The sequence below is a fragment of the Xenopus laevis genome, chromosome 2L (assembly GCF_017654675.1).
Source record: "Xenopus laevis strain J_2021 chromosome 2L, Xenopus_laevis_v10.1, whole genome shotgun sequence".
NCBI classification, from domain to species: Eukaryota; Metazoa; Chordata; class Amphibia; order Anura; family Pipidae; genus Xenopus; species Xenopus laevis.
In genome coordinates, this window is record NC_054373.1 from 107,609,636 (window position 1) to 107,636,378 (window position 26,743).

Here is a 26,743-nt window from a genome sequence, read left to right on the forward strand (position 1 = left end):
TCAGCATAGGATTACAACATGATAATGGCATAAATGATTATAAATAGTGATGGGCGAATTTGCGCCGTTTCGCTTCGCCGAAAAATTCGCGAAATTCGCAAAACGGCGAAAAATGCGCGAAACGGCGAAAAATTCGCGAAACGGCGCCGGCGTCTCGTTTTTGACGCCGGCGCCCGTTTTTTCGACGCTGGTGCCCGTTTTTGGCGAATTTTTTCGGCGAATTTTCACGGGCGTTTTGCGAATTTATTCGCTGGACGTGAATCGCGCAAATTCGCCGCGAATTCGCGCCTGGCGAATAAATTCGCCCATCACTAATTATAAACACATATTGTTTATATTTATTAACACACAAGTTAATTTATCATAACGCTAGATTAAGGGGCAGATTTATCAAAGGTCGAATTTCAAAGTGAAATATACTTTTAAATTCGACCATCGAATGACTATACTTCGACTTCGAATATCGAAGTCTAAGTGTTTTTTACCGAATTTGACCGTTTTGCGGTCGAAGTAAAATCATTCCATCGAACGATTAAATTGTTCAAATCAAATGATTCAAACGATTTCAGCGATCAAACGATTTTTTCAGCGATCGAATGATTTTACTTTACTAAAAATGCATTAGAAGGTCCCCATAGGCTAACATAGCAATTCGGCAGTTTTAATTTGGCGAACTATTAAAGTAAATTTTTTCTTAAAGAGACAGTACTTCAATTATTGAATATTCGAATATTCAAAGTTTCAAGCTATTTTACTTCAAATCGAATTCGAAGTCGTAGTATCCTATTTGATGGTCGAAGTATCCAAAAAATTACTTTGAATTTCACATTTTTTTACTTCGAAAATTCCCTAGATTATACTTTGACCCTTGAAAAATCTGCCCCTAAGTATTATTAATGTTAATAAATGGTATGTGTCAATGCACTCAAGCAGTTTATTTTTTGAGGGCAATGCATTATTAACTTATTGTTTTACTTGTTTTAATAATTTTTTTACCATGCACAGGAAGAAGGCAAAGCATATCTAGGGAAATAGGTAAGAGTGGGACAGAGAGGGAGGGAAAAGGGGGGGGGGTGAAACCAAATGTAAAGGGAAATGGAAAACTAGACAGTAGATTCTGATTGATGTGGCAGTGTTAAGATCCTAGATCTAGACGTTATGCTCTATGGACCTCCCTCTACCATGAATTTTATAATTAGTACCCCTATGTACAAAGACATTGGCTCATGCCCAGCTCTACCCAATAAGTTGTACAGCTCACTATATGTTGAACACTGGTACTGGTAACACAGAAAACTGTTCTGCGTAGGCCACCCCCCACACCTTTGAGATTGGGTTTCTTTTGATTTGGTTATTTAGTTGTATACTCTTTTTAATTATTGCTTTTATCTCTTTGATGAGGTGGTGTCAAACATTTATATTGTTAGTAATGAGGGTACTAAATAATATTATCATTCGTTTCACATACTTTTTGGTAAGTAACGTGAACACTCTCATGTGAGTAATAGTACAGGTATGGGATCTGTTATCCAGAATGCTCGGGACATGTGGTTTTCTGGATAAAGGATCTTTCCGTTATTTGGATCTTCATACCTTAAGTCTACTAGACAATCATGTAAACGTTAAACAAACCCAATAGTCTGGTTTTGCTTCCAATAAGGATTACTTATATCTTAGTTGGCATCAAATACAAGCTACTGTTTTATTAAGGAAATTATTTTTAAAGCTTTGGATTGTTTGATTAAAAATGGAGTCTATGGGAGACAGCCTTTCCATAATTCGGAACTTTCTGGATAACGTGTTTCCAGATAAGGGATCCCATACCTGTACCTGCAAAATTGATTGCCCTGTAATGCAAAAAAACATTCTGCATTACTGATATAAACAATATCTACATTGGGGATAGGATCTTACACAGCAGAGTTATACTGGGATGCAGGGTGGTAAAGTCCGCTGTAAAAAATTCAGTATAGGTTGCGTGTGATTGCAGAATCAGAGTAGAAGACCTGGAACAAACCAGTGGAATACTATATTGATTAAGCCACAAAAAATGTATGTGTAAAATGGATAGCAGAAGTTGGAGATGGTGCAATCACCACCATCCCACTCTTCAGAGTAAAACCACATTCTACAAATTGCAAGTTTGCAACACACGCTCTTTATTCATACTGACTAGGCAGACGTGGGGGTCTTACACATTCACACAGGTTCACAGTGCACAGTACCAGAGTACTGTGTAGTGCACCAACAGCGTAAGAAGGAGAAGTTGAGGTTTTGTATAGATTTTTCTAAGAATACAATTCCTGTAACCCAGCACACTGTAAGTTCTCGATATAAAGGGAAATGATTGAATGTATAATGTGTACAAGTGGGAGTCATAGTTCCCAGAATACACCCCTTTATAAAAAAAATAATAATAAATCTATGAATAATATATATATCTATATATATATATATATATATATATATATATATATATATATATATATATATATATATATATATATATATATATATATATATATATATATACACACACAGAAAACACAACCTGTAAACTATCCTCTATAATGGGTCTTAACAAAGACTGCTGTTGAGATTTGTCAGGTACACCTATTCATTCTCCTATATATTCTTGGGACACCATTGGAATGACTTATAAAAAATGTTTTTATATGTCTGCAATGTTATTATGACATAACAAAAAATAAATCTAATGATATTGCACCATATATTTTGGGCTTTTGCACCAGCCCAAATCTAAAATAGCCCTTTAGAAGTGAAGATTTGTATCTCCAAATATGCTCCCACAGGAATCGAGTTCTTTTCTACTGATTCGCAAGCGCAAGTAACTGACAATACCAACAGCATGTGTTAAGGCCAGACTCACAATAAGCAAAAAGTAAAGGTTGTGGGAGCACTCCATGGCTTAATAAAAATGTACTAAAATACAATGGAAGTGCTACTGGTCTGACCAAATTAACTACAGACATAGAGAAAAAGAAGATAAATTGATCAATGCACATTCCCTGGTCCCCTGTTATATAAGTAATCTATGCAAATGCATGTATTTATAAAGACGGGTTTTTTAGTTACAAAATTATGATCATAAGATTGATAAACTATTTACCTCTGGTCATAATATCAAATGCTAAAGCCTCCCGGCATAAGAGCATTATCTGAAATAAAGGTCTCCCGACCAGACTCACAATAAACAGTATTTCTCATCCTTGAGAAAGGTCCCAATAGGGACCGAAACGTTGGGTATTGATGCAACAATAAAAGATTATACTTTTTACACAAAAGGGAGTGCTGGTTTGGAAACTATTGGTATATATATATATATATATATATATATATATATATATATATATATATATATATATATATATATATATATATATATATATATATAGTTCAGTTTAGGAATGAATCATCCCAGGACCAGCACTTCCCTTTGTGAAAATCAAATTTTATTTAGATACACATGTTAGTGTCCAAGGTTTCGGCCATTGTTAGGGCCGTTATCAGGGATATATACATATATAAGACAAGTTGGGATTTTAGAAACAATAGGCTGGAGGTAATTATTTACGAATTTGTAGAGAGGTTCGAGTACAGACCCAATAGCAGATATTATAGGGCGCCCAGCTGGTGTCTGTAATGTTTTATGTAGTAGATACAGGACAGGGGTACGAGGGTGTTCAATACGTAAAAACTCCCATTCCTGTTTGGTAATTATCTTATTCTCATATGCTTCCTGTGTTAATGCATCTGCTTCTTTTTTTATCCTAAACACTGGATCCTTTGTTATCCTCTCATAATGATCACTAACATTAAGTTGTCTGTAGGCCTCTTCTACATTTTTATGTTTGTCCATGACAACGATTGCACCACCTTTGTCCGCAGATTTAATAATAATTTCTTTATTATTCTGTAGGGTTATAAGGGCTTGTTTTTCTTTTGATGTCAAATTATGTCTGTTATATGTACATTGTTTCTTATGTGGTTTATCCCATATACTAGTTAATACAATGTTATTATCAACAGTAGGTATAAATTTGCTAGGTTTTTTTAAGCTCGTTTAATTTATGTGTGCCTTCAAATTCAGGTAAGTACATAAAATGCATTTTTAATTTCAGTTTCCTAATAAATTTTAAAAATTCAATTTCCCAGTTTACAACATCGTTCTCATAAAATGGCACATAACCTAGTCCCTTATTTAGAACGGACCTCTCACTGGAAGAAAGCGTATAGGATGAAATATTATTGCATAACACTTGCTAAAAAGCCACCCAGCCCCTTCTTTAGGCTATCTAATGCATCAGTCTGTACGACTGATTCGGGGAGAGAATTCCACATCTTCACAGCTCTCACTGTAAAAATTATTAATTGATTCCCTTATATATTTATACATATTTATCATAGCAACTCTTTAAGCGTCTCTTCTCCAGCGTGAACATTCCCAATTTGGCCAGTCTTTCCTCATAGCTAAGATTTTCCATACCTTTCACCAGCTTAGTTGCCCTTCTCTGGACCTTCTCTAATACAATAATATCCTGTTTGAGTGATGGAGACCAAAACTGTACTGCATGTCCTAGATGGGGCCTTACCAGTGCTCTGTACAACAGAAGAATGGCCCCTTCCTGCCGTGAATCAATTCCCCTTTTAATACAGCTCAAGACCTTATTTGCCCTTGATGCTGCTGACTGGCATTGCTTGCTACAGCCAAGTTTATCATCTACAAGGACTCCAAAGTCTTTTTCCATAATGGATTTGACTAGTGCAGTCCCATTAAGGGTATAAGTGGCTTGGATATTTTTACATCCCAGGTGCATGACTTTACATTTATCAACATTGAATCTCAAACACTGATACATTACTTACAATACCCTCCCCTAAGTCATTAATGAACAAGTTAAAAAAAAGTGGACCCGATACCAAGCCGAGGGACCCCACTAAGAACCTTACTCCAAGTAGAGAATGTACCATTAACCACCATCCTCTGTACCCAATCCTGTAGCCAGTTTCCTATCCACGTGCAAACAACTTTATTAAGCCCAAAAGACCTTAGTTTAGAAAGCAGCCGTTTGTGGGGCACAGTATCAAATGCTTTGGCAAAATCCAAATGGGTCTGCCCCCCCACTGTCCAGCATCTTACTAACCTCATCATAAAAAGCAATCAGATTTGATTGACATGACATCATAAAGCCATGCTGATTGCTGTTCATAATGCCATTCACTAGGACAAAATATTGAATGTGATCCCTTAACAAGCCTTCAAATAATTTGCCCACCACAGATGTCAAACTTACTGGCCTATAATTGCCAGGCTGAGTTCATATTCCCTTTTTAAATATTGGAATGACATCAGTTTTTCTCCAATCCATAGGCACCATACCAGATGAAAGTGAATCTGAGAAAATCAGAAATAGGGGCAGGTCTAAAACTGATCTAAGCTCTCTTAGAACCCAGGGGTGTATGCCATCAGGCCCTGGAGCCTTGTTTACATTAATTTTTATTAAAGCTTTATGGATCATATCCTGAGTCAGCCACTGACTAGATTGAGCTGAGCCATCAGTGCAGCTATGAAGTGAGTCTGGGAACTCAGACTCCTCTATTGTATACACTGAATAAAAAAAGAACTGATTTAGCACATTTGCCCTTTCTGTATCTGTTAGAACCATACTGGCACCATTATTTAAAGGAGCAACACTCTCAAACTGTATCTTTTTACTATTAAGATACTAATATAAACTTTTTGGGGTTAGTCTTTGCCTTAGCCACAATGCACTCTTCATTTCCTTTCTTTGCCTTCCGGATTGCTGATTTACAACATTTATTATAGTGTTTATATTCATTAAATGCAGCTTCTGCCCCAACAGACTTTTAATGACTTTTTTTAAATGCCTTTCTCTTCTTTTCTATGAACTTTTTACTTCTATATTAAGCCACATAGGGTGATTCTTAGAGCTTCTACATTTACCCCTTAAGGAAATAAATTGAGAACAGTAATGATTTAATATCATTTTAAAAGACAACCATTTCTGTTCTGTGTTTTTAGATGAAAACATAATGCCCCAATCAATGCTCTGAAGGGCAGCCCTCAAGGCACTAAAATTAGCTTTAATTCATGGTTTTTATTGCCCCAGTGTATATTTGTTTTTTGCACCAGTTGGTCATTATTGTCCAGGGGTTCAATGACTTTTGGGTTCTGGGTCATTTGAGATCACTAGATCCAGAATAGCATTTTTTCTGTTTGGCTCCTCAACAACCTGTGCCAAAAAATTGTCATGCAACAAGTTTATAAACTTGTTCCTATTAACTGATCTGGCAGTACTGTTGCTCCAGTCAATATCTGGGTAATTAAAATCCCCCATTATCATTACTTTACCCAAACTAGCATCCTTTTTATTTGCATCAAGAGCTTAGCCTCCTCCTCGTCACTTACATTAGGGGGTCTATAGCATGCACCTACAATTAATTTGCTGGACTCTTTACAATTGGTGAAGAACTCCACCCATAAGACTTGTGCCCCCTCATTTTGTAACATAACCTCCTCCTTTATATAAGCTTTTAAATCCTACCTAACAAACAGACATACCCCTCCTCCTTTTCTATTGCCTCTGTCCCTCCGAAACAAAGTATAACCGATCATATTAACTGCCCAGTCATGCTACTCATTCAGCCATGTTTCGGCCACACCAGTCATATCATATTTTCCCTCCAGCACCAGCACCTCCAGCTCTCACATTTTACCAGTCAGACTCCTTGCATTTGCAAACATGCATTTAATACTGGTACCATATTGAACATATGACATGTGGTCCTCCCTATCCTTAACAGTATCCCCAGCCAAATCTCCTCCCCCATTTTCCCTTCCTTTGCCCACTATCTCATCTAATGTGGCTTCCAATGAATCTTTTTACCCTCCCCACACCTAGTTTAAAATTTCCTCCAACACTTTAGTCAACTTATCTCCCAAAACAGCTGCACCATCATCATTGAGGTGCAGCCCATCCCTAGCAAAGAGTCTGTAGCTGACTGAGAAATCAGCCCAGTTCTCCAAAAATCCAAAACCCTCCTCCCTACACCAATCTTTCAGCCACGCATTAATCTCCCTACACTCCCGCTGTCTTCTTAGTGTTGCTGATGGCACAGGTAATATCTCCCCCCTCCCAATAATCTGTCCACTTGTTCCACCACATGCCGAACCCTAGCACCAGGCAACAGGGCCGCCATTAGAAATCACGGGGCCCCGTACAACAAAATTTTTGGGGCCCCCTGGGCCCCGCCCACACTGACGACCAAGCTCCGCCCCATATCCCGCCCACATCGCAGTTAAAAGTCCACACAGACATCAGCGCTAAAAAAGTAACCCCCCCCCCCACACAAGTTGTAAAAAGCTATTGATGGTCAGGGCCCCCTTATAAAAAAAATTGGGGCCCCAAAAAAAAAAAAATTTTTTTTTTTTTTTAAAAAACATTGGTGGCAGGGGCCCCCTGTTAAAAAAAACTTGGGGCCCCAACAAAAAAAAATGTAAAAAAAACTAAAAAATAAACAAACATTGGTGGCAGGGGCCCCCTTCTAAGTTAAAAACAAATTGGGGCCCCAAAAAAAAATTTGAAAAAAAATTAATTTTTTTTTGAAAAAAAAAAAAAAACATTGGCGGCAGGGGCCCCCTTATAAGTTAAAAACAAATTGGGGCCCCAAAAAAAAATTTGAAAAAAAAATTTTTTTTTGAAAAAAAAAAAAAACATTGGCGGCAGGGGCCCCCTTATAAGTTAAAAACAAATTGGGGCCCCAAAAAAAAAATTTGGAGAAAAAAATTTTTTTTTGAAAAAAAAAAAAATGGTGGCAGGGGCCCCCTTACAAGTTAAAAACAAATTGGGGCCCCAAAAAAAATTTAAAAAAAAAATAATTTTTTTTTGAAAAAAAAAAAAAACTGGTGGCAGGGGCCCACTTACAAGTTAAAAAAATTTGGGGCCACCAAAAAGAAAATTAATTTTTTTTTAAAAAAAAAAACCCAAAAAAAAACAATGGTGGCAAGGGGCCCCTTACGAGTTAAAAAAAAAATTGGGGCCCCAAAAACAAAAGTTTTAAAAAAAAGATTGGTGGCAGGGGCCTATAGAATATTAAAATAATACATTGGTGGCCAGGGGATTAAAAAAAAAAAAAACACAAACTGGTGTTCAGTAGAATTGAACTCATGGCTTCAGTACTTCAACTTCGCCTCCTTTCGTGACTTCGGGTCTTTTCACCGCTTCAGGACTTCGGCTTCGGCTGTTTTCGTGACTTCGGGTCTTTGCGCTGCTTCAGGACTTCGGCTGTTTTCGTGACTTCGGGTCTTTTCGGCGCTTCGTGACTTCGGCTTTTTCCGTGACTTCGGGTCTTTTCGTCGCATCGGCTTCGGCTTTTCGGCACTTCCGCATTCGGCACTGAAGAGGCAAGACGTACGGCTCGGGCGCTCGTAAGGGGGGCCCGGATCTTCAAAAAAATGCAGCGCTGCCGGGCCCCCCTTCATGCCCGGGCCCGGTACGCTTGTCCCCCCTGTCCCCCCCTGATGGCGGCCCTGCCAGGCAAGCAGCAGACTGTTTGGCATGAAGGGTCAGATTACCCTATCCACCTTTCTTATAATTGAATCCCCTATAACTAAAACCTGCCTTTCCTTCCTTGCAATCCCCCCACCACACGTATTAGATCCACTGCCTCCCAGGGTGCTCTGAGTGTCAGCCTGCTCCATTCAGAGCTTTCCTCCCCAGCATCTTCAGTCAAAATGGCAAATCTGTTGTTTTGGACAAGCTGTGGACCAGCCCCCCTACCCTTCTGTCCCCTACTTCCCCTTGTAACTCTAACAAACCTGCCTCCCTCATTAGCCTCCACTGCCCCTTCTCCTCCCCCTCTATACTGGCCCCCAGTGGTTGCTCTGTGAGCCTCCTTTCCTCCCCCTCATTTGCCGCTGCTCTCAGTGCTGCAAGTTCCCACCTTAGAGTATGCAGTTCAGATTCCAAGATGAAAACCCATCGACATCTTTCAAATGTAAATACTGCATGAAACTGCTGCTCCAACACCACATACATGTGACAAGACACACACTGAGTGATACCAGCAAACCCACTTGCACTCATATTTACACTGTGTACTTACAGTCTCCCAATTTTAAAAACCTTTTAAAGGCCTTAAGGTGCTAATGTTCCCTCTACGTTTCTTTTTTAAAAATGTCTTTAGCGCACACATTTTAAACTTGTGACTGCATTTTTAAAAACTGTGTGCTCAGGTCAAAATAAATACAGAATTCTTTGTACGCACCATAATTTGTTGTGTGAGTACACAAGGGCACAGCTAAGAGGTAACATTGCCTGCTGCTGCTGTAACTGTATTTTAAGCAACAAGAGAAACAGCTCTACATGTGAATGGTGTATAATCTGTGTGGAGCCCAGCAGAATATATCAGTGCCATATAAATGAATAATAATTCTAACTACACTATGATCAAGATGCCAGAGATTATCAAATTAGAGCCACGTCTCACACTGTAAAACCCTATAATAACCCCTATTTTTGTCTTTCTGACAGAATGGGAAGGTATGCCAAATGGTGAATATATTGATGTCCTTCCAGAAGACGATGAAATTGACGAATCGTACGATGACGTTCAGTTTTAGTGTCAAATGGAACCTTTGAGCTAATTACATTTGGCAAGAAATATAGACAAGTCCCTTACTTATTAGCAGGATGAGATTAATTTTGTGTTCTGTTTCATAGAGAACTCAGTTTGAAAAAAACATGAAAACCTACATTGTTTATTGTGTTTTCTATGATAAACATGATTTATTTGTGTGCCTGCTAAACTTTATTGTATATACTAAAAATGAGAAGTAAGGGACTGCAAATGCAGATGAAATGTGTTTCCAAGAGTTCTATACTACTGTGGAACCGTTTATGGATCATAAATAAAAAGTTAACTAGATCACTGAAAGGGTTCAAATTCAGTTAATCTGAATTCTGCAAAATTGCTAAACGCTACAGGATTTCATGTGACCCTACTTGATGTTAATGATATTAATATGGAAGAAAGGTACAAAGAGATTAGGAAAAACTGATTATGTTTTGCCATAGAAGGTGGGAGTTTAGTTACCTGCCCTGCTGACCTACATCTGGGATAAGGGTCTTTTTGTGTTTATTTAAAAGAATAATTAATGTTAATTAACATTTCCTGATACTAATAAAATTAATATAATTTGTATTAAATATGTGTATGTTCTTTTCAGTACTTTGTTTTTTAGTTTTGTGTTGTATATTTTCTTTCTTTTTTTTTTTTAGATTGATACCTTCTTGCAATTACATTTGTTTATTAGATGAGAAGCAACTATTTGAATTCAAATTAAAATATAAATATGACAGTAAAACAAATACATAATGTACAGGTAGTACAGTCGGGGGTTTCCAGACTGCTCTCCACCTAACGTAATAGTTTAGAAGGTGGTTCAGGCACACACAAAATTGTGAAGGAATCAGGTGGAGCTACAAATATAATTTCATTTGCTCCTCTGGAACACTGCACATAAATGAAGTGGGAAATATGTATGCACAGAGTATATTTCGAGGTCTAAATACAGTGGCAAAAATAAAAGCCCATGGGGCCCCAGTTCTTGAAGGGGCCCTGTCTGATCAGACAAACTGCAGCATAGAAATACTCACATGACCATTGTACTTGCAGTTGATTACTGCTCACCTTAGCAATTTTTGTCTGAAGGGCCTGAAAAAAAATGTTTTTTTTTGCAAGGCGCCAACTGTCTCCACTGTCCCTGTGTATGCATACATCCTATGCATACTGGGCATCAAGTTGTTGGGTGGACCTCTGGTAAATCTATTATGGTATGTGAGAGATAAGATGCAAGCTTTGATGTGATTTTCAAATAATCGAAACTGTTAATTTTTGGAAGGATTTGTGACTTGGTAGTTTGGAATAGAAAGATGATTGGCCATTTTGGATTTGGCAGAATATTTTCTTTCCAAAATTGTATGGTTTCTTAAGAGGTAACATTATGTTGGTGGGATTTTTGGTCTTGCAATCTGGAGATTTGATATATACAAATCCTAAATCTCTATAAAACTATATATATTTAGTATTGGACATCATTTGTAGCAATGTGCATACAATATGTTTCATATATATATATATATATATATATATATATATATATATATATATATATATATATATATATACACATAGTCCAAAGGCCTTATGCACACCATCCATCAGTTAGTTCGGAAATAGATCATTTACCTGGGTGCTACCTTAAAAAAGCTGTATTATCCATTATCCGAGGAGAAAGGTGTAATGCAGAACATGAAAATATGATGTTGCTTCATTCATTTAAATTAAAGCTATGTAAGTTACTGTAGTATTAAAAGTAAATTATGATCAAGACAGACAACAAGCTCCCTCTAGTGTTTAAAATGAGTGAAGGCCATGGGTGTCCAAACGTTAAGGTGGTCAAATTCATGTTACTTTTTTTACTACAATATTAAAAACTGATTTGTTAGATCAAGAGGTAGAAACGATAGAATTTAACCTTCATCTGATGATTCAGCAGTATGCCCTTGCACATTTTTGGCCGCTAAAAACGACCGTATCCAAGTATTTTGCCTACATCAGTCACCTCGTCTGCGTATGGCCACCTTTAGACTGTGATACACCAGTAGATATTCGTTCAACAGAGAGCTCAATCTGTTAGTCATACTGGACTGGGGGCATGGTAATCCGTCTATAGGCTGTAGTACAAATGTAACCATTCTTCAGCCTATGGGAAGATCACACTAACCCTGCCACATTGATTTCTCTGTGTGACCTGCTAAAGGTGACTGCTAAATCATTGCCATGGCCCATTATTTGCAGGTTGCCAACATACATAAGCACCTCAGGTAGACCTCATACAAATATGACAGCTGGACATCATGTACCCACAGAGCTTAAAACGAATAAGTACCTTTAGATAGGTTGCATATTGCTCAAGAGGCTCTCTATTAAGGGAGCTAGCACACGGGCAGATTCGGGGAGATTTAGTCGCCTGGCAACTAATCGCCTCTTCTGCGGGCAACAATCTCCCCAAATCTGCCCGTGTGCTTGAGACCATATGATAAAATATCGGTATATAAATTACTAGGTTCTGAGCAAGGAATAAACCTGGCATAGGCCAATGTTTCTCATACAAGAATGGTATGGGACCTGTTACCCAGAATGCACGTGACCTCGGGTTTTCCGGATAAGGGATCTTTCCATAATTTAGATCTTCATACCTTAAGACTACTAGAAAATCATGTAAATATTAAATTAAAACAATAGGCTGGTTTTGTTTCCAATAAGGATTAATTATATCTTAGTTGGGGTCAAGTACAAGGTACTGTTTTATTATTAGAATAAAAAATATTTGGATTATTTGGATAAAATGGAGTCTATAGGAGATAGCTTTCCGTAATTCAGAGCTTTCTGGATAACGTATCCTGTAGTAAAAGCATAACAATTTGCAGCACAGGAAATACTGCAATAGCCGACTATTCATTTGTAAATGTATGTGCAGTTATCTCACATCTGGTGTGTAGGAGAAATAAAAAGAACACTTATCTTTACAGTAAGGAACAGTACAGGCACAGTAAGGAAATCACATTAGGTTTTTAAGATTCTAATACAGCACACAATATAAAAGGACTTAAAATAAAATAAGTTAAAAGTGTTAACATTTAAGAGGAAACCATTCTTTTGAAAATGCAGATTTATTGTGAGCCAAGTTACATATATGCAAATGATTTATTAAAGTGTGCTTCATGCCCATTTTGAAAACCAAAGCTGACTGGCTTCCACAACATAGTATATATTTAGATATAGGATATTGTATAAAACTGACATCTCTTGAAATGTTTGCGAATAGAATAAGGTGTTCAATATTCCCGTTCTGTTAGTAGTAACAACTGAGCGGTGACAGGATGACTGCAGTTAATACGGTTATTTACCTTTTCAAAGAATGACCTATTCTGGGCAACTTTTCAATTGGTCTTCATTTACCTTTTTCTACCTTCTTTTTGCTGTTTTTAAATAGAAGTCACTGATCTGATCCCAGGCATCAAAAAAGACTATTGCCATGTTACTTTTTATTACTTACTCTTTCTATTCAGAGCCTTCTCAATCCTTATTTAAGTATCTCATTGAAACCACTGCTTGGTAGATGAGATAAAGTGGCTCTTAGATAGCTGCTGAAATTCTAAACTAAAAAAAAGCTTAATAAAAAAAAAAGTGTCTCAGAATATTGCTGTCCACTTCATACTAGAAGTTAATATCAAGGTGAACGACCACTTTACTGGAAGCAATATGGTGGCTCGCATTCATACTGTTTATGAAATAAAGTGATATTCAGTTCACGCAATAATCAATACCTCCTGAAATTAAATGATGCAATAAAAGTAGCACATTTTAAGTGTTCTGGTAAGCCATAGCAACCAATCAGAAGGTAGTATTTACTGTTTGAAAGCAATACCCTAATTAGATGCTATGGGTTAGTAGACCTGGTGAAAACTTTGTGTTCGTTACTACATTCCCCATAAAAATCTACAGGTCAAGTAGGTTTTGCTCCAATACCAGACCCTATATAAAAATTAACTAAATTGTTTCAAAGCAAGATCATATGAAAAGAAAGTCATATATTTAAATTTTTCTATGGTTCATCCACTCCTAGACCTGCACATGTTGTAGGACAACATCTCCGTCAATCTGCAAGGTGTCTATCTGCTGAAACTGATGCACGCGGTGATGAAATTCACATGTTTGGGCTCCATTCACATTCACCTTGAATGCGTGTTGCTCACATCTAATTTCAATCTGTAAAAAAGGAACAGAAGCAGGGTGATGTTATGTAATGATATGTAATATATACACATCATATTATGTCATGTATTTGACGGTCCAGGCAGAATTAAAGGAGGATATAGGATATATATCAGTGCTGCATCTGCTTTTAGCCAACAAAGACTTCTAAAAAGCTTCAGAACAAACATTAGATCCAATTCCAGTTTTAAAGGGACAGTATACACCTATAAACATCTTTGCTAAAATTATAAAATAATCCTAATAAATAGGACTTCTGTTGATAATGTATTTTGTTTTTTCTTTTAATTAAAAAAATTTCCCCTGATTTTTGCAATTACAAAGCATTTTAAAAACATGATTTCTTAATATAATAATTTACCACAAAGCCCTGTCCTGGCGCAAAGCACATCCCTCTTGGTAGATTGCGCTCTTCATTGCCCCAGCTGCCATTCAGGTGACTGTTTCGTACAATTGTGCGCTCATCAAACCTCGGGTTGAAGTGTAATGCTGTACCACCATGGAATTTGAGGTTGATATGAAACCTGGAAAGATGGAATGACATTAGGTTGTTAGATACCACGACTCCTCCCCTCTTCGTCATTTCTATTCTTCTGAACTGCCGTGTTCCAAAGGCCTGGGTCTAGGTAGTGTTCAGTGCACTGGCCTTGCCTGCCCACATTCACTAACGAGTAGTAATAGGCACAGATACAGCTATCACTACTCACATCAATTAAAATAATTACTGTTAGAGCACACTGGCTAAATCAATAAAACCACAATAAGAGTTACAGCTCCATGTAGTACACGGCTGCCTGCATATTCGCACAAAGGAACTGATACAGTATGTGGGTATTGGTAAATAAAAATATTTATAATCACATAACAAATTAGCATTCAATTGAACTCAAGCATTCAAAATAACAGCGGTAATGTACTTGTCAGAAAGTCAAGCATGGGACCAGTTTTAAGGTAGGGCATAATGCACATTTAGGGGGGTTAGTTACTAAAACTGGAATTTATCTCATATTTTTATTAAACCAAGCTTGACCTAACTCCCATCCACAATTTTAATCTTATTTATCAATAAATTAACTTGAAAAAGTCGGGTCCGAAAAAAACTCAACAAAATCAAGCTAAAACCCAAATCGTACGAATTTTTCAGATTTGATGCCCAAATTGCTAAATCTTTTCAGGTTATTGCCTGAAAAAAATCCACATTGAAAATGAAACCCAGTGCAGATAACAATATCTCCAAACTGTATAAGGGACATCTGCCATCGACTTCTACATGACCTCGGCAGGTTTGAGATGGCGGATTTTCGGATTCTGACTTTTTGCTGCTTCGGGGGAAAAATTTGTTTTGTTTTTTTCACCAAAAATTTGAGTTTTTGTCCAAAAACCCAGACCAGAAAAATCATGGGTTAGTAAATAACCCCCTTAATGTGGTGTCCCACAAGAAATAGGGCACTGATATGAGAACATAGGAGATTCTGTGAAACAGAGATACAGTATTTTCGGTATAGATATTATGGATCTCCAAGCAACTCTCAAGTGGATCACCGTACCAGAGGCCACCCCTTTAGACTAGAAGAAAAGAACTTTCATTTGAAGCAACGTAGAGGGTTCTTCACAGTCAGGACAGTGAGGTTGTGGAATGCACTGCCGGGTGATGTTGTGATGGCTGATTCAGTTAATGCCTTTAAGAATGGATTGGATGATTTTTTGGACAGACATAATATCCAAGGCTATTGTGATACTAAACTCTATAGTTAGTATAGGTATGGGTATATAGAATTTTAATTAAAAGTAGGGAGGGGTGTGTGTATGGATGATGGGTTTTCATTTGGAGGGGTTGAACTTGATGGACTTTGTCTTTTTTCAACCCAATTTAACTATGTAACTATGTAACTATGTAACTTCCCTTATGCCACTGCTAAAATTGAGGGCTACAGTTTGACGTCCCTGATTTATGTAATTCACTTCCTCCAGACAGACTTCATGCATTGAGGTTGGTTTCTTTTTGAACTACCACTCCAGGGAAAAGGCAGAACCATTTGCTAAATCATGGAAGAATGTGTTCACCTTTTTGGGTTTGCAGTAACTGTTCCTCTTATGACAATCGTCTTGGATGGAAACAAACCTCCATAGATATTAGTTTGGTATGGCATTGCCTAAACAACAACAATAAAAAAAAAAACATTATTTAATCTCAGACAAAGCCAATTATATGGCATTCTCACTTTACTTACAAAAACATCAAACCCTTTGGGCCCCAAAGGGCCAACATTTTTTTTCTATTCAGTTAGAAATTAAATAAAGCTAATGTGCATGTTTAACTGCAGAAATATTATAAGGAAAAGAAATGGAACATTTGTTCCTATGGGAGAAGTAATGGCTTAGGTGTTTCTATGGGAAAAGGAATATCTTCATATTCCTATGGGAGAAGAATTGGCTCAGTTGTTTCTATGGGAGAAGGATTATCTTCGTTGTTCCTATGGGAGAAGAAATGGCTTATCTGCTCTACCTGGAGACTGAATAGCTATTTTTTCTATGGAATTTGAAATGGCATGTGTGTTACACTTGGTTCATTTGGGGGAAGGAATGGCTCACTTGTTCATATGAGAGAAAACGTGGGTCACTTGTTTCTGTGGGAGAAGGAATGGCTCATGTATACATACAGGAGAAGAACTGATAGAGTTCTATACTGTATATGGGAGAAGAAGTAGTTGAGTGGTGCATATAGAGAAGTAAGGCCTAGCTGTTCATACTGGTGAATGAAAGTTGTTTATATATGAGTGAAGGAATGACTTTGTTCTCCATATAGGAAAGGGAATTAAGCAATTGTTAATTCAGTGATCTGTGTACAGTGCTATGTATAATTTGTTTAGCTCTATAAGTACATACAAATTTACCATATTTGCTAGGCAAAATAGGAGGGGATTTGATTAAAAAAAAGACTGCAGATTTTTCCACTATGAAGGGGCATAACTAGGTTGGATGGGTCTCTGGCCTATCATATCCCAGTATTTTGTTTTAAATAAACAGGGTTTATAATTCTTTTTAACAAAATGTAACTGTAGTTAACTTTCCAGTATATATCAATTACAAATGTTCAATGTTTTGTTAAGAGTAATTGCAACAGAAAGTTGTATTCATTCTCTGAACTCCTGGCTCTGATTCCAGAACAATGTAGCAGAAGCCAGCTGATTAACACACCTGGAGAATAACAGATTTCTGCTGCTTTATTTCAGTCAGGCATAGAGAACAGGAATGGATAGAGACGCTATTTCAGTTGCAGTTACTTTCACAAATAACATAACCACTTAAAACGTTTAATACATGTTACATGAATTGCATTTTCATTTATTATGCAAAAACAGTTTATGGTGGAGATCTCCTTTGATGTAGAATAAAAAATAAGATAAAGTGAAAACTTACATAAGATTGTTGCTGATGTGGAGCAGAGGGAAACTGTGGCTGCAAATAAAGCAAATCGGGTCAGTAAATAATAAGAACTGTAAGGCTGCAGTCAGTCTGAAATGAAAGGCTTGTGCCAGGCTCAACTTTTTCATGATCAACTATGAGGGAAGCCCATAAAGGAGACGGCTCTTAAAATGAAAAACTCAATACCTATGGCAGTTGTATTCCCTTGTGCTTAGCTCAATTGATAAGGAAAAGTACAAAAGCTATATAAGTAATATTTCATAGGGTTGCCCACACATATGGATATAAGCTGGACTCTCCTAAAATGATTGTGGCTTACAAATAAAATTATGTATATTATTCTAGAAGCTTACTGCAGCTTCACAAGAGGAAATGCTCGAACATTACTTGTTTAATATAGCAGAGTAGTTCAATAGCAATTTCCCATATGCCTTCAGTTTTTCACTAAGACCATCTGTTCTGTGCACTACCAGGGAGAGGAGCACGAGCGGAGCGGTCCAAGTAATTTTCAGAGCAGACATCTCTTGGCTGCCATATTGAAAATATAAGGGAAGATAATATGGTGGTATGAATGCAATTATGCTGGATGCAACAGAGCCAAAATAAGTACTATATACCTGAAATGAACAAGTGATCAGGAAAAAGGGAAAAGTTCCTGTAATATATGGAGCTAAGTTGAAAAAATGGGTTGCCTTGTCCTTTAAGATATGTTGAGATGGCAAACTTACATTGAATGCACCTCCAGGTGGGAATGGTTGAGGAGCATATCCAGGGTGCTGGGGCTGAAATAAAGTACAATTATTTATTAGGAATGCACAAGTGAGTGATTGAACATAACTTTTGTATATTTAATGTTCCAGGAGGGACAAGTTATAATATGTAAGGATACTTCACAGAACTACTAAATAAAATTAACATATTTCAACTCATACTTTATGACACTATCGTCTAAAGTCCTACACTGATATTTGTAGGTAGCTGCTTCAGAATTGTTGTGCCACTGCATGTTTCAGAAGGAATTGTAGTTTCACTTAACTGACTGCGACATGAATAGAAATCTGAAAACGTATAAGCTAGGAGGCAGCTGTGGACAGCAAAAGAATATACAAGTTCTGGCTTTACATTTGTTTGGCATGTAATGAAGAACAGATGAAGAATTCTGAATCAGCTGACTACAGTCTCATGTACATACAATGCTATCAAAGAACTGGAACTTCCCGGCAGAGGCAGGCTTTGGCTGCTGTCTCAAGCTGATATAACCAATGTACAGTGTTTAAATAACAGGGTCACAGTTAAGCAGTAGCAAAGTGTATGTTTTTGGACCTAAATGACCGTAAATGCTTATTTTGTTCATATCTTATTTTCTTCGTTAAACAAAGGACTGTTAAAAAAAAAAAAGTTCCAGTTTTAGTTAAGAGCACATTAAGGTGGTAGAAACCCATAGAAACCATTCAGATATTTGTTTTCAAAGAGATTACCCACTGGTTGTTGTGGGTTACTAGACCTGGTGCAAACATTTCAACATTTATAACATTATCAAATAGCTGAAAGGGTACCAGCTGCTTTATGGGTAGGATTCCTGTGCACACTAGATGTGCCATCCAGCTATGTATATTGCATAGGTCAGTGCATGGGGATCTTCACAGTAAATTGGTGCTACAAATTGGCTACACAGGTGCTGAATGAAGTGTGCCTTGCTACACTTGTGCAGCACTAGAATAAAGAGAGGTTAGCAGCAGCGCTGAGCCCTCTGTTCATAAAGCAGACCTGATATATTCTGTTTCTAAAAAAAATAAAATAAAACAAACTGTCCACAACCACAAATTACACTGAACATTGGTGCACTAGCAAAATGTTGAGAGGGGAAGTCACCCTAGAAGAAAAAACTACACAGCTTAAAATTAAACAGCTGGACATGAACAACATAAACAGACATGCCTGTTGTATTTGATCCAGGATACAAGTTATATTTCCTGGGAGAATATGTGGCAAATTTACAAAACAGATTCAACTGGGGAATCCTGAAGGCTTGTGTTTTTCCTAAGATAACCAGAATAACGGAAGTTCTCAAGTGCTACAATGGACAACAGGTCCCAATTACAATTTAGCAGTTACATAAACACATATTTACATACCCCTTGTGCATTGACACATGTTAAGGCAACACATCCACCTATGGTCATTGTATTGACTCTTTGTATTGGGATTCGGTGATGGTATTCCAAGTAATGATTCCTGTTCACAGAAACCTGGGGGGGAAATTACATTTACAATGCTATAAAAATGCCCAAAAAAATATCCAAGTAAAATGCTGATTTTAGAGCTAATGAAGAAGCTTATTGCAAAGGGCAAGTAAGAAGCCAGTATGTTGTCATTTTACTAGTGTTAAAGGAAAATGCATAGCAACTATTAACCCATCCAACACTTTAGGTTTGGTTGTAATGTATAAACATGTACTGTGGAATATGTCACTGCTATATAAATAGATATTAAAGGGAAACTCCACTAAAACATAACTTAAGCTTTTTGAAAAGTAAACATAATTTTAAGCAACTTTGCAATATACATCAATTAAAAAATATGCAGACTTTTCATGATTTTTAATGGTTTGGAACAGTTCCCTAAGTCTTGCCCCCTGCTGATCTGTCTGACTACTTTGCTGAGCTGGCTGACTACTGTTACTTTGTATCAGCAGCCATCTGTCCTCAGCCTGCATCCTCCAAACCCCACAATTCCGTGCACATGTGATTTCAATAAGGAATGAAACATCACAGTGCAATGCATTGTGGATTATGTAGTTCCTGAATGCTGTCTGTAAGCGGTGGAGAAGTTGTTACAATTTGTAACATCAGGAGATATGATAGTTTTTTTTAATTTCCCGTGGTCCAATACCTATTGCTCCAGTCCCAATGATAAAAATTTGCCTGAATAAAGGGGAGGGGCAAAGAATGGCAGTGGGCCTATGGGTGCCGCTATGTAAATCTGGCCCTGGGTGGACTATAGATAAGTATAACAGGCAAGTTCATGTCCAGATTTGTGGCCAGGCAACAAAGGCCTGGGCCTAGGGCAGCAAGGGAGGGTGCAAGAGGCCTAGTGGCACACCAAATATAAATTTGACCCTAGGCAAAATGATGAAAGAATTTGGTCATTTGTGGCCTTTCCGCCATTGTTGTGTTATAGATCTCTGTATCAAAGGCAAAAATTATCAGGGGTGTTTGGATTTGCAGAGCTTAACCACCAGTGAATGGCTGATTGAGTGCATCCCAATAACAGGACAATTACAATCATTAATCCAATAAATACGTACATTATAACTGTGGTTAGTAACTAGGATCCGGATCTCAAAAGGCTGATGTCTGTGAAAAGGCATTTCCCGCTTGTTTTCCTCTTTCCCCCAGCTCTGACGCTCTTTGGTGTTGCACACAACAATTCCGCCATCAATAAAACGGGGGTTGAAATGAAAGGCAATGTCATCATTCGAAGAATGACCACATTGAAAGTTTATATTAAACCTGTAACAGACAGCACAGCCATGCATATAATATAATGCAATCTAATAAATCAAGTCAGAATAATGTAAAATCCAGTGTGTGTGTGTGTGTGTATATATATATATATATATATATATATATATATATATATATATATATATCATGGGCCTAAATCAGCTTTAATGGTCTTGACTTCTAAAGGTTTTCGATGTTGGGAATGTATGTGGCTGAGCAATGAACATCCCATCATGTAAGAATTCTGGGTAAGCCCAGCTGCAAAGTATTTTGAATACAATGGATAAAGGAATAGATTGCAGTGAAAGAAATGCAATTATTGAAGGCATTAGTCAGGAGCAAACATTGTTAAATGTCCTACGCCCCTTGAGGAACACTGAACAGCATGAAAATCTAAAGGAAAGGTCAGGAATGACTAAAGATCCTACTCCTTGAGTCTCAATGCTGGGTTGAATAGCATAGAAAGACAGATAAGCAGCTGGGAATCACTACACAAAGCACTGTAGGAGCAAGTAAAGTACACACTTGAAACTACCAGTGCCACTCACTGAAGGCTTAGGTGAACATTACATGTGTACAAATACTAAAGGAATGAGGATTATGCCTCCATTCCCTCTTCATACTTACAGGAATGCTAGTACAAGACACATGAATGGAAGCTGTGTCAGAATAAATTTGTTACAATTTAAGTGATAGGAAATATGTGGATATGAATAGCACGCCTGTAATATATATTCCGTTAGACCTCATACCCCCAAACTGGTGTCAGCTCTGCCCTTTTGTTAGGGAGAAAACCTGGGGTAAACTTCCAGCAGCAAGAAGATTATGAGTGCAAGCAAAGCTTGTGGATGGTGCAGCTCAACTGTCAGGGAGGTTCTAAGTAAAAATGATTTTTTCCCACAACTCAGCAAATAAACTATATTGACCTACCCACTACCACTCACCCTGGTGGCTCTCATGAAAAAATATGTTTTTCACAGTCTTGTGCCCCACCTTTCCCAGTTGTGTTCTAGGCTCCTGCCTTTGCTGCCTACCTTAGTTCCAGGCCTGACAGTTTCACGTGACCCCCTTTAGTATGTGTCATTGCATGGCAGTAGTTTTATTTATCCTAATAAATTATTCACCAACTAAAACATTTGATTTTATTACTCTGAGTCATTTTATTGCTAAATTTTATTCTATCTATGTAATCATTTAACTGTGACATTTTATACCTACCTTTAACTGTTGAAACATTACTCCCACTCACCTCTATTAAAGGAGAACTAAAGCTTAACTAAGGAAGTAGGCTATAAATGTAGTACAGGGTCCTTCAGCAGTAAAGATCTGTGTCTCCAGAGATGCCCCAGTAGCTCCCCATCTTATTTTCTACTAATTCACTGCACATGCTCTGTGCTGCTGTCACTTACTGAGCTTAGGAACCCACTCACAATATACAGTATACAAAGAATAGAAATGTCACATATAAGGCTGATTAGTAATTAATACAGATAATTACTACATGGCAGCACAGAAACCAGTGCAACTAGCATCAGAATTTAATATTCAGCCCTGTAGCATCAGCTTATATTACAGGCCAACCTCGTTTTCTGCTTGATAATTTGCAACAACCCCTAAGCTTAGCTTCTCAACAGCTGCTCAGAGCTCACTGAGCATGTGAATATCGTAGACACTTTAAAAGATGGTGACCCCCTGTGACAAGTTCTGGATCATTGCTGCTATTGAGAAGCTGAAACTTTAGGCTGGTGCAATAAGTTCAGTATATAGAATATGGCATTTTTATCCATATTCATTTTTAGGGTTTACTTTAAAGGGATTAATTAAGCAAGTAAGATTATTAAAGCTATATCTATAGCCCAGAGTATGCTGGCTCCATGTTACAAAACTCACTATTGCTTTAAGAATTGCAGAAATGTTCCAAAAATGAACAATTTAGCCAAGGCAATGACAAACTTAACTTATGAAGATAAATTCAAAAGTGCATATAAATAAAAATGATCTCTTTAATTGGTACATACAAGGCAGCACAAAAAATAAAGCCTATATGAAATGTGTATGTTTAATTGGCATTGCCAAGTCTAGCAGAGCAACAGGGGGTTTGATAGGTGTTTTGTATGTAGGTGATGATGGCATATGATTAATCACTCCATTACCTGGAATTCCTTGGTCCCAAGTGTGGAATGCCATACATATATGGAAACACAGAGCAATGTCCCCAAAATCCCCCATAAGCTACCTTATCACTCAGCAAAAGAAAGGCAAACTTGTTTTCTAAACAAACTGAAAAATAAAATCACCTGTCTCCTGAATGAGTGACAGCTCCACTGATGACCACTAAAAACCCATCATGGAGACCGTGGGATAGCGGCAATGTAAAGGGAACAGGCTGAAAAAAAATATGGTATCAGTAAACAAGACATGGAAGCACAGAGTAGCACTTTTAAAGATATTGATAAACATTACAAATGGATTCAAGGCTAAATAAGGCTTTCTTAGGATTTATACTGCTAACACGATTTGCTACATCTGTATCATTCATGGTCTGCACTTGGAGGCACAGACCTATATAGAATGCTTAAAGGACCAGTACATCAAAAAAAAATTTTTTTTAAAAAATTCGTTAGTATACATAGAAAAAAAACACCAAGACAAATTAAAATTTAAAACTGCAAAGCCTTTATTAAGAAATAACTTACCAAAACTCTGCTTCCGCTCCTCTTCAGAAAAGGCGACGATCCATCATGTGGCGCTTGATTTCTCCTCCCTGGCTCTCTCCTATAAGGAAGGCAGGGAGGAGAAATAGAGCGGTGCACGATGGATCGCCCGATCGCTTTCTGAAGAGGAGCGCAAGCTGAGTTTCAGTAAGTTATCTCTTAATAAGACTTTGCGATTTTAAAGTTTCATTTGTCTTGGTGGGTTTTTTTCGATGTATGTACTAAAGATTTTGTTAATAAAAAATGTTGATGTTACTGGTCCTTTAACAGCTGTCCAATCTTACATGCAAGGTCTACACTCTATGAGGAATATGCACTAAAGAGTGAAAGTGAATATTCGCAAATTTATTTCTTCCGCTCCCCATCTCCATACTAATATTCCACATACTGTGTTTCTTTTAAGCATAAATTCACTAGCAAATGTTCTCTACTACAATTGTACAGGGAATTAAAGGTAACTTTTAATATGTTGTAGAATGACCAGTTCTAAGCAACCTTTCAATTGGCCTTTATTATTTATAGTTTTTTTTTTAATTATTTGCCCTTTTCTTTAGACTCTTCCAAGCTTTCAAACAGGGGTCACCGACAACCTCTAAAAAAACAAATGTTTTGTAAGGCTACACATTGCTACATTTTATTACTCATTTTTCTATTCAGGCCCTCTCCCATTCATATTCCAGGCTCTTATTCAAATTAATGGATGGTAATGCAGGGTAATATAGACCCTGTTAACCAGATTGATGAAACTGCAAACTGGAGGGCTGCTGTATAAAAAGCTAAATAACTCAAAAACCACAAATTACAATATCACTCTAGTAATGTTAGACGAGGAGGGAATTCCTACTTTAGGAAATATGCTCTCAGTATTTTAATTAATGTTAGACTGGGGAAATAAACAGGTTTATAAACACAAACATTTGGAATTTGCTGAGTTACTTCTGGAATCAATATCCCTAAAAAAAAGGTGAACACAGCAGTTATAAAACTGTAAATGCCCTCTAATTTTGTGTGCTAGGGGTTTGCTTACCTTGCTCCATTTCAGTATAGTGATTTTATGTTATATTGTCTTTATTTTATATCAAGGAAAGCAAGCAAGTGGTAACCATGGTAAGCCATGTAATTAATAAATGATGATGATGAAAACAGTATAAGGGCAATAAAAAAATAACGTTAAGGAAACTAGCCTCAGAACTTTGTTTGTTGGTTACGCTAACCCTGGCACAAGGTAGCATTTAGAGAAACAGGGAACATTTAGGGAAAATTTCCTCCTGAGACAATAGACCTTATGCCCCCACACCTACTTCTCCTGTGTTCAAAAAAAGCAAGGACGGGAACCCTAATGTACAGAACACTCTCTTACGGCTTTTTTCCTCATTTTTTGGGAGTTAACTTGTTTTGTCCCCCCATCTCCAGGACACATACAGTAACAAGCCAACCCTCCTCTCCCCATAATCCTAGATTTATTTTTAAGTCTAACACCCTCTTCAAACGACTTCATACTCGGGAAACTTTCATCAGAGCTGGGACAAGATTATCGGCATAACCAGGCATGTTTGGGGCGTAATAGTGGTATTTCCCAAATGCCCCTCCCCCAAAAATCCCACCAGGATTGACATCTCTGCCTCATAGTAGTAGACCCCTGAGCATTTTTAAGTTCATAAACGTAGCTAATTCAGTAGCCAATAAAAAAAAAAAGAATTAGTACCAGTTGCTAATGGTCTGAAAATACTAATTGTTACCACGACAGTGACAATTAATTTTAAGATCAACTTCCCCTTTACTCTCCCAGCCTCTTAGCTACAGTCAGATAATAATGCCCTTTAGGGCAGTGATACATGCTATGGTTTGGGAGATTTAGTCTAAATCGTCGGTGGGATGGCACATGGAGCGCTTTGTTTTCTTGAAATCACCTCATGAGTAAACTTCGTTGCCTCGCGAGGAAACTTAGGGCAAATTCGTAAAATGAGGCGCTCCGTGTGCAATCCCACCGGCGATTTACACTGTAGCCGGTTGGAAGAATTTTCAGGGAGATTAGTCACCCGAAGAAGAGGCGATTTGTCACTGGGAAACTCAATCTCCCTGAGATTTGTACCTGGGCAGTAACCCATAGCAACCTATCAGGAATTAGCTTTGGTCAGCCAACTGGAAGGCAGAACAATGATGACAACCAATATAGGACTGATTGTCATGGGCCACTGTACTAGTGCGACTTCATTGCAACTCATAGGGGCCCACTCTCTCTCTCTCTGACACACCTGTTGCATGCAGGGCTGAACGTCATACTCACAGGGTTGTTAATGGCACCGAAAGACATGTTGTTCCTTGGACACGAGTGGCTGAGAGAGGAGACAACTCGGCTGCTGGATTTATAACGGTGCGGGAGTTCAGTAGAAGGGAGGCGCTCGGTTGCTACAAGAGAAGGAGGGGCCCTACAATGGGTAGTGCCTAGTGATATGACAATCACACGTGGGAGAGTGTGTGGGACGGGGCTGGTAGCGTGGGAGGAATCCATTGTGTGCAAATAGGAAGCAACACGCTGAACTCACAGCACTCGTGATTTACCTTCTACTTCCACACCCATAGTATATGTGTAGTATGAAGTTACATTACAGGGTGCTATAGTTTCTAACTATGTGAAGGACAAAGGTGCTGCACCAGAGTTGTGTTTCTGCTCTTTCCACCTGACCTGACAGCAGCTAAAGGTGCAGCTTTTGTAGTTTTGAAGTGCTGGAGTGCCTAACAATTTCTAGTCAACAAAATTGTTGTCAGTATCTGAGAATCAATTCTAGGAAGCGTTTGTTGCTGGGTTAGTAGTAGTGCCCAGGGTTACTTTGATCAACTTAACAAAGCCCTTTAATAGGGGCATTTTGGGTTTCTGGTGGTTCCTGGCCACAGACCTGTTGCTGCTCCCCCCATGGTCATACTAGGATTCAAAATAGGCTCTGGCATTTCAGGTACAGACCCAAATAGCCCCCCACTAAACAGTAACTATCTATGGTATGATACAGCAGCCCCTCTAGCTTTTGACAGAATTCACATATTGCCAGTCAGAGCCTGCCCCCCTCCCCTTCCCCGACTTACCATGATTGAAATTTGTCTCTTAAAGGACCAGTAACATCAAAAAATTTTATAAAAAAATTCGTTAGTATACAACAAAAAATAAACACCATGACAAATTAAACTTTTAAATTGCAAAGCCTTTATTAAGAAATA

The 26,743-nt window shown here is 37.8% G+C and overlaps 1 protein-coding gene across 1 annotated transcript; it reads right to left on the minus strand.

Annotated features, from left to right (window-relative positions):
* Positions 1-12,763: 12,763 nt before the first annotated feature.
* lgals9c.L (lectin, galactoside-binding, soluble, 9C L homeolog) lies at positions 12,764-25,901 on the minus strand. Its single transcript, NM_001088929.1, is given in 9 exon segments — positions 12,764-13,878; positions 14,246-14,408; positions 15,949-16,037; positions 17,305-17,343; positions 18,039-18,092; positions 19,446-19,559; positions 20,618-20,822; positions 23,114-23,202; positions 25,818-25,901. Coding segments are annotated over 9 exon segments (927 nt in total). The 5' UTR covers positions 25,845-25,901; the 3' UTR covers positions 12,764-13,731.
* Between the last annotated feature and the right edge of the window lie 842 nt (positions 25,902-26,743).